The sequence below is a fragment of the Tachypleus tridentatus genome, chromosome 11 (assembly GCF_004210375.1).
Source record: "Tachypleus tridentatus isolate NWPU-2018 chromosome 11, ASM421037v1, whole genome shotgun sequence".
Lineage (NCBI taxonomy): Eukaryota > Metazoa > Arthropoda > Merostomata > Xiphosura > Limulidae > Tachypleus > Tachypleus tridentatus.
In genome coordinates, this window is record NC_134835.1 from 53713065 (window position 1) to 53729736 (window position 16672).

A 16672-nucleotide genomic window follows, 5' to 3' on the forward strand; every position below is an offset into this window, starting at 1 on the left:
ACTATTCTGATCCATTTTTAACCAGATATAACAGCTGTTAGACGCAACGAAGAAGTTTCTATTTAACTGTATTACAATTGCAAGATAGTTGACCCTCGCTGGGAGAGTAGTAAGTCTACGGATTTACAAGGCTAAAATTATGGGCTCGATTCCTCTCTGGGACACAGCAAATAGCACAATGTTTTTTTGCTATAAGAAAAACACAAACACACACGTACAATAGAATTATATGTTTGTTATAAAAATGCTCTTAAACTATATCTGGAAAGTAGTCACCATTCTGTAGCTCAACGATAAGCTTTAAGGCTTAGTGACTAAAACTCGTGGTGTGATCTCTTTGGTAGGCACAACGGAGATAGCTCATTGTGTACACTTTTGTACTTAAGAAACGATTCCAAGAAAACGATGTTTATAAAAAAAAATCATAAGATTTAGTTTTATATTACGTGTTGTTTTTAGTGTACTTATAATAAGTAGTTTAACTTGAAAAGGGGTTCTAAGTCTTATTTCGTGTTTCTCACGGAAATACCCTTTCTAAACATCAGAGTTTTTGTATTAAGTGCTAACGCTAACCACCTACTCAGTTTTCCTAACGCCACTCTTAATGCTCTTTCAGATCGCTTTTAACATCAACATGGCAATGTATGCACAGAGCGAGCCAGATGCTAAACACACATGCTAATTTGTCACAACCAACCGCTTATGATTTACGCGAGAGGGCGGAGTCATAAAAGTTGTGATTTGGCAGCGTCAACTCATTTGCTGCTCTTCCCTCCATCACTCAAACTTCGCCAGTGTTCTTAATACGTAAAGATTTTATGATTGGCTCAGACAAGTTCATCTCGCACCCATCCCACTCCCCCTTTTTGCTTCCTTTCTCATGAGAAACAGGGAGTGTGGATCCCTAGAACGTGTAACTACAAGATAGGTTGGCCATTCAGACGAGCGCCCGACGACTTTACTGTGTCTTTCCGAAGTAGAACGGACATTGTGGTCGAAGTACCATCAGACGTGTAAGACAAGTCATACAGGCTGACCTGTGCATGTGTTCTACCATGTTCAACTCTTGTCAGGGCGCTAGTGACTGATCCACCACGCGAACACGCAGCGTTGAATTCACGTGTGTGTGTCTTAACACTCTCGTCCCTCTTTAGTTCGAACAGATAAACACTAAGCAACTAAACAACGTTTAACCAGCAAACTAGCACGTAAACATCTGTACGCTTTTCTGCGTCACTCACTGTACGAATAGAAACGGGTAGCTTTTCGAGCTGTGGTGGTCCAGGTTGTGAGGTACTTTGCCTGGAAGTAAGAAATATAAGTTGATGTTCATCGAAAAAGACTTGGAGAATTTTCTGCTCTGTCTACAACAAAATGTCTTTGTTTTGAACTACTGAATTTGAAAAGGACAAGTGTTTCGAATTTTACGCAGAATTTTTCACGTACAGTTATTAGAACGAGAACATTTTGGGCAAAATTATACTCGCAAAGAATGTCATGTCTTCAGTTTGGCTATAATTCTGTACCACCTACAGCTAACAATACCCAAGTAAGTGTTTATTTTGCTCATTTTTCTGTTTATTTCATAATTAATTTTCAACATTTATATGTATCTACAAAATTGAGGGAAAAAACAAAAACAATTGTGCGTCTCACATAATATTTCATTTATTAACGACCATGTCTTTATATATTTTTTCGCCAATTTTCTTAATTATGGAGTTTCATCAAGTACCGATGATCTCAAGCATCAATTACATATATATGTTTATTTATAGAGAGACAGAGGCATTGAGCTTATTTTTTCCAGATTACCTCCAAATCACTACTAACACAATACATTTTCTAAAAAAATATCGCAATTAGTACTGGACATTTCGCACAAATATATTTTTTTAATTGCTTGTTAAGCCTAAATTATTTGATCAGTAGTCAAGAGTTTGAATCATGCAAATATTTAAGCCATTTTTGTTTAAATTAAAGTCACGAATACTAAAAATATTTATTTTTAGTTCTATATTAAAAATAATATTTTATACTGATCGAGACATTAGATTTTGTTTCATATCCCTACATTTTTGCATAATTTCACAGTAGTATTTGATCGCATGAATACTTCAAACCTAAATCAGTCTGAAATCCGATTCACTGTAGTATTTCAAAGGTTATGCATATATATCGCTAAAATTTCATGAGTTGAAAAAAAACAACAGCTGTACGTAACAATACTATTACCTCTGTTTAATATATTAAGTAAAACCTTCACCACTAATCTATTCAAGAAAATGTGATAATATATTAAACCTGTAAAAGTCTCAGCTTTTATTAATTTACTGATTTTTCTTGTTTGTTGTAAACATTTCAAATTCTTAAAAGGCCTGGATTAAAATCATATTTTTGCGAGACCCCTATTGTGTATTTATATATTTGATTTTATGGCAAAGCTACTAGAACTATTTACTTTATCCGTGCTAAGCCATCTTCCACAGTGAGTGAATATCATTCTTAAAAAGTACCTACCTACAGTGCAGGGAATATTTTATAATACTGCAGAGTTTTGAAGCCGGTCTGCCAGCTCTGAAACGTCAGAGCTGTACCGCAGGGCCAACCCGCGTCAGTTTTCTGGTTTATTTTATATAAATTTATGTTATCTTTAATCTGCGAAGTTGAATCTATAACTTATGATTGTTTGTATCCACACTGTAGGCATTTAGTGATTATAACGTTTGGTTGTTCCATTATAGTCTGCGTATAAGGTTATTGTTACAAATGCATGTTTACCACAATCGAGAACTATGAATGTATTTTTAGTACGTTTGTATAAGTGTGTGCACAACAGGCTATTAAGCCTGTGGTCTATTTGTCATGTGGCCTATCTGAATACCTAGAGCACAAATACAAATCTATAGACAAAAGAATTTTAAGAGCTTTAGTCACAGGGCGTTGCTGTTAATGATGTCCACATGGCAGAAGCTGACCGACACCTGCCCCTTTACAACGTTAATCGCAGAGAAGCTGATGATATTGACTGGACGTTTACGTCCACATTAGTAGGTCATGGAAGCATCTAAGTTCATCGCCCTCTTGAAAGATGCATCACATTTGACGTTTAGCAAAGTTAGAGGTGCATATAGTCAGAAAACAAGTACTCAGTTTTTAACAACTTGTTTGGAAGTCGAATCCTGTTTTTATAAAATAGTTTATATAAATTATATGCATTAACTTAAATCTGTATATCAGTGTTAAGTGACTTTCAGATTTTGTTTCAAAAACAGTTCAATAAACATTGGCTAAGCTTCTAGAGAATGTTTCCTAATTGTACAATACGTCTGAATACAATATTTTATTCTATAAGTAATGATAAGGATTATATGATCAGGGATTTGAAATGGTTATGAGAGTCACTTAGGCTATGTGTATTAAAATTCTGCTTAGGTTCTAATTAATTATAAAGGTTTGAAAATTACAGCCATTAATATATGGAAAAGAAATTATTTTATTCCCGCAAGTGTTCTTGGTCTTGAATAGAACTAACTTGTTTAAAAATAAATATTCATCTTTACAAATATTCATTATATTAAATGGCATTTGTCAGATGCTGAAATGTAGGTTAAGCTGCGTTTCGTTTTTACTGTTAGTGGGGTAGTGAGAGAGTTAAAAAGCTGTAAAAACCAAAGAATTACAAATGATAAAAATATCCGTGAGTTATTTATTGTTGAAGATGTGCATTTATTATAGCTTGTATATAAACACAATCAAATAAAGTGTTTGTTCTACTGATTTTTTAACCTTAAAATTTATTTTGAGGTTAAACAGATATTAATTACACTCACTTGCAGCAACTGGAGTACCTTTAATTTTTGTGGTGTAATTGCATTTGTTTACAACACGTAGAATATCCTTCATTTCTATAGTAGTAATTACGGTAAAACTATTTGAGTAGCATGATCGATTTCATCACTGGCCCAACTCAGTTGGGAAATATAGGAAAAATAAAACAGGCCCTCCTGGAATGATATATGTAGCTAACTTGATTTTTAAACGGTAGCCAATGTCGTCTGACTTAACTTGTTTTCTTTTCTAAACGTAAATATTTCAGTAGGTACTACTATCTATTTAATGTTTATCAACAAAATATACAAGATTATCTGATGTAACCACATGTGTGAGACTCAGAAATTATTTTCAATTAAAAATGAAATGAACGATAACCATGTACTTCACTTTCGAAATAAAATTGCACTTGGGTTGATGATATGTGAGGTGATTTATGTTATAAATAATTAAATTCTATATTTAAAAGTGGACTCTTTTACTTGATGCTGGTACTAAATTAAAAATGACGAACACACTCGTAAAGATATGTATACATATGATGCCGCACTACATAGCATTCTAGTCTTTTTTATTTATTTTAATGACGCTTTACTCAAAGAACCAATCTCCAAAGTTTTAGAGAGAGAAAGCTAAAGGTTATAACATATTTACATCATATCTTAAACCTCTCTCTGTATGTGCTTCCGTTTCTTAGTTGGCAGATGGTGGTCGTAAAATATATTTCTTTGTTTATGAAGTTTAGGTATATAAAAAATAGTCATTGTGAAATAAACTCGATTTAAATATAAAGATTCCTAAACACTTTCAACCGTTCCTATTCTCTTTTATCTTGTCGCTTCTAGTGATGATGTGACAACAGCTTCTCCGAGTGAAATCTTTGGAATGAAACAGTTATTATCTTTCTATTGTTTTTGTAGCAGCTGCTAATGCCGGGACAACATGCAAGTGGTCAACATCACTCATCTCCGGCGGCAGGCCAGCCCTGCTGTGAATCCGGGCGTCCCGTCCTTACCGATCCGCTAACGGGACAGACTTTGTGTTCGTGCCAATATGACGCCCAACTCCTCAGTTATCAGCGGCTAGCAGCAGCAGGGTTGCCGCTAAATATCTACGGGACTGCCGCAGCGGCTGCAGCAGTGGCTTACGGTGGGGACCAACCTCTTCTGTCTTTAACCTCTGACCAAGCAGCGTTATATGCACCAACAGTAAGTTCATTGGTTCGGTTCGTGCCTCATGTTCACAAGTTAATAAACTAATCACGTTGTAATTAGTTTATATAACATATTATTCTTTATTTCTTGTGTACACGAACGATAAATAAATGTCTGTATAATATTGATCCGACGTTCAGTTTAAATGTAGCGTTCCTACTAATTAACTGTTGTTTCGTACCGGACGACTTATATAAAACGATTTATTACAAGATTATTCGGTGACTTAACATTGGCAGATAAGTACAATTTGAATACGTGCTGTCAAAATGTCTTTTATTTACAAAAGAAAGCATTATATAGTACACCCTTGGAGGTCAGTTGACAAGTTCAGAATGTTTGTAAACAGAAGAATAGGGCGGAATTAGAAACATAATGAAATATTAATTAATTAAAATCAGCGAAGCAGCATGTAAAGACTGGCATTCCGTGACTGATTAGGGCAATTCTGTAAGCAACCAGTAATCAGCAATGAAACAGTATTTAAAGCTTATCGTGACCGATACAGTGACTCAGCCGGAGTACTGGCACGCTCTTGTATGTACTAATGTCGAATAATTTCTCGATCCCATTTTTTGAAATCGCTAAACATATTTCTTTCTCTTCCTGTTTTTCACCTTCGTTTATTAAAACTCAGTTACTTATTCCAATCTACACAAGTCAGCTTCAGGTACGTGATCTTCTAGTATGTCTGTTTCAAACTGCACACGTCTTGCAGTTCTTGAAAATAAGTGGAATTTTTATGCTTAGTACGTATTTACAGCAGATTAATCATAAATATATTCTTTATTAAACATTTTTTATCCACATACTGCAATAGTAAGGCATTGTGTATATAGATCGGTTAGTGTTGTTTTTTTCTTACGATGTGTAGTTGCGTTGAATTTGTTCTCTGAAATAGAATAAATATAAAGGAAATAATTATTTGAACCAAATAAGTGGGAGCTAGAATGAAACATATATGTGATTAACTTTGTATTCTCTCTATACTATTTACAAATAGTATAACAATGAAGGAAACATCTGTTCATATATTCGTTTACAGTGTAATAAGTGAAACACAACTTTTAATATATCTTACCAGTTTTTAACTATACGAATGAAACAGGTATTTAACGAAATCGATACCTTTAAGGGTGTTTTGATTTGCTTAATTGTAACATAGCAACGTTTTCAGAGAGAGGTGTTATCAAATACTTATTTAAAAGAACCGTGTGTAAGATATGTTTGTGTCTGTTTAGGTGCACGGAAAACCTCAAATGGTTGATGTGTAATTATATGATTTTAATCTGAATTTTGTTAAGTGAGTAACTAAATTATTTTAGGAGAAGTATATAAAATATATAAGATCCATATCTCTCAACCATTACAATCTAACCCCAACTTGTTTAATTTCAATCAATGAAAAGTTTTAAACGTGAAATAATTTATTACCTCAAAATGAACACGAAATTCATCCATGTTGCAACAACCTTTAGTGTTCGTTCTAGAATAAAATTTCTTTGCTTGCACAAAGCCAAGACACTAACCTAATTTTAATGTTTTGGAATTGAAAAAAGAGTAACACAAGTATTTGGTACAAATCCGTTACGGCTATAAAAAGCATAATAATTAAGTGTATAATAAAGTAATTATTAAGTTTTACTTCAAACTGTGTAAGGAAAAACTTGAATCTACGATAGTTTACCTTCAGACATGTTTAAAAACATGGGATTTGTCTAAGCGAAACACACTTAACAAGCTAACGTACATAATCCTGAACCTATCCCATCTATGAACAAGTACTCGTTTATAAATGTTCAAATCCTAAGTTTAAGTGGAAAGCAAAGTTGACCAATTAGTTTCAACTGGTAGGTAGTAAAACTCGCAGAGATTAACTAACAAGTAAATATAATTGACATTATTCTTTGTGTTAAGTAATATATTTGGACTATCAGAACGTGCTAATAGTCCAAATACATTACGTAAGACAAATATGAGTACTCAGGTTAAAAGCCTGAAAAGTCACTGACTTTATTCTATTATATTCATCTCTGAAGATAAAGTCTTATAAACACTGTATCAACTTTTAGCATACACTTCTTCTAGATCTATGATATTCAGCTTTGCGTATCCACGTTTTTCGATTCTCTGATATTTTACTTTGTACATGCTCTGAGTAGTCAAGATTTTTAAAATGATCAGATGAACAATAACATAACTTAGCCAGTTAAAGCTAAGTAGACTGTTAGCAAGTAAATAGATGAAGTTAGTAAGAAAGCTCTAATTTGATATGTACAACTCAACATTTTCCCCAAGTATCTTAGACCTTAGAACAAACTTTAGCATGTTAAAATCATGATAAAAAGATCACATGTGTTTGCGTATGACTATAGACTGTTTTTGTTTTTTTATGACATACACACATAAATACATACATATATATATTTATTGTCCCTTCGGTTTTATTGGCTATAGTTCTTCATGCATTACTTTTAAATATATTATATATGACTCTTCATTTTAAATTCAGTTGTAACTGTTCTACTTATTACAGAACAGTTTTAGAAATGTCAAATATGTTCCCAATGGACTTATTTTTTTAATTCATGAGAGTTTGTTTAAAGTTCAGCACAAAGCTAGACAATGGGCTATCTGTGATGTCGAGAAACCCACTTGTTTAGAAATTTATATGCAAAAACGGCTCGTTTGGGTTGAGAAAATATTTTACTAAATGGGCTATCTGTGTTCTGCAGATATACTGCTGAGCCACTGGAGGTGTAATTCATGAAAAAAAAAACTCACACAAAACACAAATTGATAAAGAGAGTTATACACCCTTCCAGAAGTATCGCGTGTTTCATAAAATTATTTACATCCGTTTTTATAATTAATTAATGTACTTCCTCTCTTTGAAATTGAAATATTACTCTACTCTCCTCAAGGTACAATCAGCGCCATCTATCAACTTAATTTGTACATAAATACTGGAAAACAGCAAAGAAACACGTTCACATTTAAGAAATAAGTATACGGGTTGATTTTTGCAATAAATTATCTAGTAGTTACTTAGAGTCAAAAAGCAGTTGTTTAAAACAGTACATGTAAAATTAGGTGAATCTTAGATATGGTGATAGCAATAAATGTATTTAAGGCTAGCTATAGCAAAATCCATATCATTGTATATTTGACGTTTCATTAAAATGTGTTTCTGATGTTTGGAAATATCATTGTTGGTTAAAAATAAAATAAGTTTAACACAAAAATACAAAACTCTGTAACACGAGAATTTTGTTCATCAGGGGCGAACTGTAAATGCACGAAACTGTCAAACTATAGTAATATATCGATTTGCAAATATAACAAACCCCAACTTTCTTATTTTAATACAACTTCTAAGTGAAATGTGTACTTTGACAAAGCTCGAAGGTTTGCTGTCAGAGGATTTTAAATTTCAACAGTACACTTCGTGTACGTGGTTTAAACCGCTCGGTTAGTGATTCCTAAGATTTAAATACAGCTGTCCCTAATTTTGAACTACTAACCAGATGAGAGACGACCAACTAGCAGCAGTCGCCACTACAAGGACTTTGTCATGGCTATCACCTAAATAAAGGGATTGACTGATACATTTATAACGAGCTTACAAGTGCAGAGCGTGTTCAGCAACATCACGTCCCATATCTTAGACTTTTCGATACCCCACCCTAACGACTAAGCCACATGCAACCCTTACTGTCAAATAACTTTAATCCATATTGTTTACTTTCTAACGAACTGAAATTAATTTAACGTTTGAGAATTCACTTATAATATATAATTATTAAATTTATCTTTCAATAAGAAAACTCAGTATGTTTCATGTCAGAATAAAATGCTGCGTGCTTATCTTAAAGAGTGGTATTCTCAAACAAAGTATTCTTAAACAAAGAAAAAGAAAATTCTGTAACATTTTTTCTTCCACTGCACTTGAAATGTGATAAACATGATTTCATTTAAAATTTTGATCCTATGAACTTCAGTCCGTTGCGATATGGAAGAAATCTATCTGTTATTTAATGTTGATTTATATGAGAGAATATTTATACAGTAAGATTCCGAACTGTTTTCATGTACAGCCTGTTCCTATATATAAACGATTTCAGTATATTGGATACAATAATCGTATCTCTCAGTGGTCTAGACAAACTAAAAACATTATAATAAGAGCGTTATTCAGAGCTAGACCTTTTTTCATACAGGGCAAACAGTGGTCTAGATGTAAATCCGTTTATTCTAACCACTTGTATGGAAATGATTTGTTGATATTTAGAGATGAAATATTAACTAATGTCAGAAAAAATAGTACTTGAAACGAAATATTACAAATATTGTTTTAAATTCAGTAAATTATTATAATGTTACCTCTTGCAACATTCAATATAAATCCACGGATGATTCTGGAAGAGGGAAAAAAGCAATTTCATCCCCTTCAACTATAAAGACTATCTTCCAATTTCACCCCCTTAACTATAAAGTCTGTCTCCTAATTTTCCTCCCCCCTCAATTATGAAGTCTGTGTCCCCAACTAAGTATATCTTCATAAAGTCCTCCTCCCCCTCCTCAATTATGAAGTCTATGTCCAATTATCCTCCCCTCAGCTATAAAGTCTATCCCCAGTTCTCCTTCCCCTCAACTATAAAGTCTATCTCTCAGTTCTCTTCACCCCAACTTTAAAGTATAGTTCTCTTCACCCCTCAACTTTAAAGTATATATCTCAATTCTCCTCACTCTCAACTATAAAGTCTACCTCTCAATCCTCCTCACCCCTCAACTTCAAAGTCTATCTCTCAATTCTCCTCATCCCTTAACTTTAAAGTATATCCCCAATTCTCCTCAACCCTCAACTTTAAAGTCTATCTCTCAATTCTCTTCACCCCTCAACTTTAAAGTCTATCTCTCAATTCTCCTCACCCCTCAACTTTAAAGTATATCTCTCAATTCTCTTCACCCCTCAACTTTAAAGTCTATCTTTCAATTCTCTTCACCCCTCAACTTTAAAGTCTATCTCTCAATTCTCCTCACCCCTCAACTTTAAAGTCTATCTCTCAATTTTCCTCACTCTTAACTGTAAAGTCTATCTCCAGTTCTCCTCACCATCAACTATAAAGTCTATCTCCAGCTTTCCAAATAAGTTTTTTCGTTTACTTGGATATCTAAATCCTAATTTTATATTGTTACCCTTCTTTTCGCTTCGTTTTCCACATGTCATAATTAATTTTCATGCTAGCGCCTTCATATGTTAGCAAACAGCAGTGGAGAAGGTCTGTGAAAAGTTATACGAAATCAATAAATATTTGATGAGGTTTGTTTGTTTTGTTATTAATAACAAGAACTACATAATGGACTATCTGTGCTGTGCCTACCCCGAGTATCGAAACTCAATTTTTAGCAGTGTGGGCATGAAATATACTGCTGAGTCACTGGTGATCAAATATTTAATAAAACGATTATCGAGTGATTTCAGTAAAAGTGGTGGTGATGAAGAATAATAAATATCGTTGAGGAAAAAGAAAATGTGTGTGTTTGTTTGTTTTTTGAATTTCGCACAAAGCTACTCGAGGGCTGTCTGTGCTAGCCGTCCCTAATTTAGCAGTGTAAGACTAGAGGGAAGGCAGCTAGTCATCACCACCCACCGCCAACTCTTGGGCTACTCTTTTACCAACGAATAGTGGGATTGACCGTAACATTATAACGCCCCCACGGCTGGGAGGGCGAGCATGTTTGGCGCGACTCGGGCGTTAACCCGCGACCCTCAGATTACGAAGCGCACGCCTTAACGCGCTAGGCCATGCCAGGCCCTGTCACTGAGGGATGGAAGAAAACAAGTGGTCGAGCGATTAAAATACACAGAAAAAATATTTCTTCAAACTTTGTTATTAAGTTTTATAGTGTTGTTATTGCTGACACTATCTGTAGAGAAGAAATAATTCGTGCTTACGTTAAGAATGTAGAATTACTTTCATTAGCGTTGTTCGTTACTCTTATGATTGTTCATAGTAATATGAAAAATAAATGATTACTTTATGAAAAATTTAACAGAAATCTGAAGAATTGACAATTGACGCGCCTTTATGTTTTACACATTTAAATTGTTCTACACGCGCGACCGAGGGCAAAATTGTTTTCTAGGAATAATACAAATAACTAAAAATAAAAGAACAAGTAGCCAGGCACTTTCCACTCTATAATTGTTAAAAACTCACAAGCGTCTGAGGTCTTTACGTTCTAAACAGTGCTGGGTGTCTCAAGCAGGCCCCAGTCCTAGCCTGAGTTTAAATGTCCGTAACCCCCTCCGCATGATGAATTCTCATGATCTGTGGCTGCGATTATGTAAGTCGCTCATGTATCTTCTTAAAAGACAAAAGTGGTCATTCTTTATTAGGGATATATCGTTAAATAAAAAAATGATGTGTTTTATTCTTAAAAGTTAGCATGTGTATAAATACAAGAAAACGTATATAACTGATGAGTAAGATGCTCTACAGATAACTATTATCCGAACACGAAATATATGATATTAAATGTATTGATTTACGTGTGGTTTTGGGATTCGAATTCTTAAATTAACATGGAAATTCTCTTAAGTCTTTTTAATGACTTTTAATCAAAGGCCTCTGACTTTTTATTTATGTTCATCAAACTCCAATCTGATCTGATCAGTTTTAACTCTTAAAATCGGCTGGTCTGGTAGAAAATAAAGAAATTCTGTGCCTTATGCCCAAATTTTGTCCTTCATCTGAACTCATCGGGATTTAGGTTTTTGTGGGCCTAGGAAGTTCAGTTACTAGTTCGACCTCTTCCTCTCTCTCCTGCGCTATTGTTAATATTTTGTTTGGTTACTGTGTAAGCTGGTTAAATTTCTTTTAGTTTCCTCTTGTAACTTTACTTTTCAAGGCCATGCCCTTTATTTTGTCTTATTATGATATTAGTTAGTATGGTTATTGCAGCTGTGTAGTTGTGTTTTGAGATAATTTCGTTCTTGGTATGAAATAAAGAATAAACTGAAAGTCGGAGCATACAGCAGATTAGTTGACTAAGGCGTCAACCCAATGAACAAAGTTTCTGATCTACACTCAGCCCAGTCTAAGTTTTGTTTTCACTTCTTAATTTTCTGGATAATTTATCATCTTTAAAATTTATTTAGTTATTCATCAAACTTGCCTGATCATGTTGGATTGTTAAGATAATAACACATTAATGATGATGTGCCTACATTTTCATTTAGTAGTTGAATACGATATATTCACAGTGGTTAACATTTAGATGTGTTTGATAAACTATTGAATGTTCCGTAGGAGAGTCTACCACATCAATTTCATACTAATGGGAATATATATATATATATACTGTTTATGCATCCATGACAGATAAATTCATCTGTGAGTATTCAAAGGCAGTGCGTATTACATCCAGTAATTAACAAAAATGTTTGAAATTTTACGAAACATTTATCCCAAATGAGCCAAGTCTGTACATCCGACGTCTGAATGAAAAATATAAAAATTTCAAATTGGCTATTGCGTGGATATGGGAATAACATAAAAAAAAACATACTTATTATAGCAAACATAATTTATCTAATTACTTAATACCATAAAAAACAACATTTTTTTCGAACTGGGCAAAAATATTTAAAGATATTCAAGGTGCATCAAATCTAAAAATATAACATTTGATTCAAATAAGATGCGTTATAAGGCCCATGTTTATTCGCTAACGATATGCGCAATAAGAACATTTTATATTCTAACATTTTGAAATGTGGATAAGCAGTCATAAGCAATTACAACAACTATAATATTCTATGCTCAAATAATACTAAAAAAGCGAAAAGAGAACAAATCGTTACAAGAACAGCTACGGAAAAGAAATGTTTTTGTTGATTTTATAACAGCACAAACAATGACCAAATGGTTACCGCACAAACAATGACCATAAATCCAAACAATGTCGTAGTGTTCTTACCTTTCACATAATTACTATTACAAACTCTTGAATATGTAACGTGTAAACCTTTACGAGTGTAATTGTATACAGCTTTCAAAAGCAACAGTATTTTTGCATACATTGTAAAAAGTTACCAGTAATGGTAAATAAAAAGTTTAATATGTGAACCGCACTTTGTCTGGTATAAGTGGAGCTCACGAGGCCTTTTGCCCGATTATTGAGCTCATCAGGCCGACTAAAATAAGACAGCACTGGTTATTTTTCACTGCAGTCTTTCTAAAGAACTGGCGGATCAGTAGAGGGTTGCTCCCTCTCTACGGTAGTCGGTGTTGAGACTGCTTATATCATCAAAAGGCTTGATAACAGTGTGAACTAGTTTAAGTTGTTGAAGTGAAACTCTGTGCCTATTTTATTTAAGCCATTACAAGTTCAGAATTGGACTAAGGATGTATTAAACAATATTATTTATTTTCATTTCAATTAACTTTAGTGATCGATAACGGCAGAAAAACTGGTGAACCAGCAAGCTTGTTCATCAGGATTCGAATAAATAACCACAACTTCAACTGAAGAAAACATGAGTAATTGTAAGAAGTTATAAGTGAAAGCATGGCAACTACACTATAGCTGTTGCATCCGTGCCGATGAGGCCTTTCGACCAGTATCAGGATTCATAACGCCGGCTGAGATAAGACAGACAATACCCAATAATGGTTGAAACGCTACTTATATTATCATATTGCTTGAACAACAATTTCTCAGTGTAAACTAGGCTAGTTTGGTGAAGTAAATTTTGTTGTCAGTATACTTTTAACTCATACAGACCTTATGTTTAAGTTAACTTATATAGACCTTATGTTTATGTAAACTTATATAGACCTCATGTTTATGTAAACTTATAAAGACCTTATGTTTTCAAAAGATTGATATTTATGCAGAAGATAAGATATTCATTTACTGCAAAGTGTATTTCGTTAATACTCAGTTTGGAAATACATTTTTTGTCTTCAAAAACAGGTAATTTCACGAAAAAATTGATGTCAAAATAATCATTGTGATGACAGTTCACGAGATACACTCCACGAGTCAGTAACGATAAGGAAAATCATATGATTTCCGACATAACGCTTCCTATGGGTATATTTAAAATAGACATGAATATAACAAAACATTATTCGCCTACATCAATACTAGCAGACAGCGCGTTTGTGCTTGTGCTAACACGATTTTCTTTTATTTCTAGTTATATGGAGAAAAATATATGCTCAAACAATCACTGTTACCACCTTTTTTCATTGCAATATCAAACAATAGAAAGGGAGATGTGTCTTTATATGTAACTCTTATCGTAATTACGCATGGCACCTCCATTTTGATAGAAATACAGTTGCGTGATGAAATAGTCCCCACGATACCACAGTCCGCTATCTGCAACAGAAACAAAGCGATCATATTGGGTAAACTGTTGACAGCCTCGTTCCTTAAACACCCTCCACGACCAAATTGCCTGGATAAACGATGTAGGAGCACCAAAAGCGGCAGCGGTCTACTCGCGAGCTCTACCCTACGCCTGGGACACATGTGTTTGTTCAGACTATTCAATCACACACTCAGCTTTTCGATAACACTTAAAGCCAATGGTCGCCTTGGCTGTCGCGTCACCACTTCAAGCGTGTGAAGCGTTAGAAGCGATAGTTGGGACGAAGATATAGTATTCTTAGATAGATAGAAATATACAATGTATAATCTAACTACAGCTACACAGAAACAAGTCTGGAGATCGAAATGATATTTCATTAACAAACATTCAAGCAAAATGAATTCCTGTCTTAGAAACATTGCTATGATAATGCTAATGAATAAGTACCCAAAAATAGGATCAGTTTGTTTTCAGATATTCTTATAAAGTTACACAATATTACAGGCGCTAGCCGTTCCTAATTTTGAACTGATATACTAGAACGAAGCACCTAATCTACCGCCAACTCTTTGAAATATTCCAGGATCACTGAATAGTGACAACTGACCGTTAATTTCGTAGCTCATTCACAGCCCCACAACGTTCTCGACCTTTCAGCCGTGGGAAGCGTTATAACGTTACGGTCAATCCAACCATTCGCTGGTAAAAGAGTAGCCCATGGCTCTATTTTTACACTGCTTAAATAGGAACGGCTAGCGGAGATAGCCATCGTGCAGCTTTGCGCGATTTTTCATTTCTTATTCTTTGTGTGTGTAAGATCAGACGGTTTTATTGTTTATTTATGTAAGATCAGACGGGTTAAAGTAAAAACTTTGACTAAACAGTTAGACAGAAAAATAAGCAGGTGTTTTTGGCGGTACTTTTTTATTGTATTTCTTTTCTTATGCACGTAAGCCTGATGCTGAAAAACATATAAACCTTAAGTAAATGCTGTAATTCGCAATAAAACATTCCTTTATGTTTAACCTTTTCCTCAGTAATTTCTTCGCTTGATCTCTGAGCACGTTTTGATTTCTTCATGAGTATTTCTCTATTTTATGTATGTATTATGAAAAACCCAATTACTTTATTTGGTAAACTTTTATAATTATTATGAGCTATCTTTTTCACTTTGTACTTTGGCATCTTGAACAAAACGAAGAAACATGAAAATCTTTGTTAAACATATTATACTCAGTAACGACATTTATGCGTTTGGATACCTGGAACTGATTTTATACAAAAAGAGAGCATTGGTGAACAATGGATGTCGATAACAGTGCCGATTGTGAGTTAGATCATGTACAATAGTTTGATATCATGTCATACTGTAATTGTATGATTATTTAGAAGTAAATTTAGAGTATTCAAACATAAACGTGAAAGTGTAAGCCTTTGTGAACATATTACATATATATGAAAAGTTTCATTTATTCGCGCATTGTGACACACCAAAAGAACTTAATTGCTGTTACTGTTGCCTCTATCGTAGGTTTTGGTTTATTTTGAGTTTCGCACAAAGCTACACGAGGGCTATCTGCGCTAGCCGTCCCTAATTTAGCAGTGTAAGACTAGAGGGAAAGCAGCTAATCATCACCGTCCACCGCCAACTTTTGGGCTACTCTTTTACCAACGAATAGTGAGATTGACCATAACATTGTAACCCCTACGGCTGAAAGAGCGAGCGTGTTTGGTGTGATGGGGATTCGAACCCGCGACTCTCAGGTTACGAGTCGAATGTCTTAACCACCTGGTCATGCTGGACCGCCGTAGTGTTTTTTTCTTGTTCGCATATTTTGCAATTTTCATATCCCGAAATGAAAAAAAGACAAAACAGAACAAGATGAGGAAAACTTGATTCGTGTTAGAATTATATGGTATTAACTGGTATTGACCTAAAAAACGTATTATTATTATTATTACAGTGTGTGTAATTTCTATTCTGTTTAAAGGCAAATGGATTCGACATTAAAGAAAATCTGGAAGCTTGGAGAAGTTTATCTTATGCTGGAACAATGTATTATCCATATGATTCGGCAACTTTGGGAAACTATCCATTTCCGAATGGGTAAGTATTATGTTAGCTTTGACCGTACAATGAAAGTACATATGTATACTTGAAATTATATCATTAGTTTTACTTATGAAATTATCTCCTGTTTATTTACTTCTTAGATATTGTAAGAACCTTTTTTAT

General features: G+C 34.0%; 1 protein-coding gene across 1 annotated transcript in view; it reads left to right on the plus strand.

Annotated features, from left to right (window-relative positions):
• The first annotated feature begins 899 nt into the window (after positions 1-899).
• LOC143232175 (uncharacterized) overlaps positions 900-16672 on the plus strand; it is a 28660-nt gene continuing 12887 nt past the window's right edge. Inside the window, exons 1-3 of the mRNA XM_076467286.1 lie at positions 900-1549; positions 4755-5042; positions 16428-16543. Coding sequence (XP_076323401.1) covers positions 1493-1549; positions 4755-5042; positions 16428-16543 — 461 coding nt within the window. The 5' untranslated portion in view covers positions 900-1492. The remainder of the gene's footprint in view (positions 1550-4754; positions 5043-16427; positions 16544-16672) is intronic.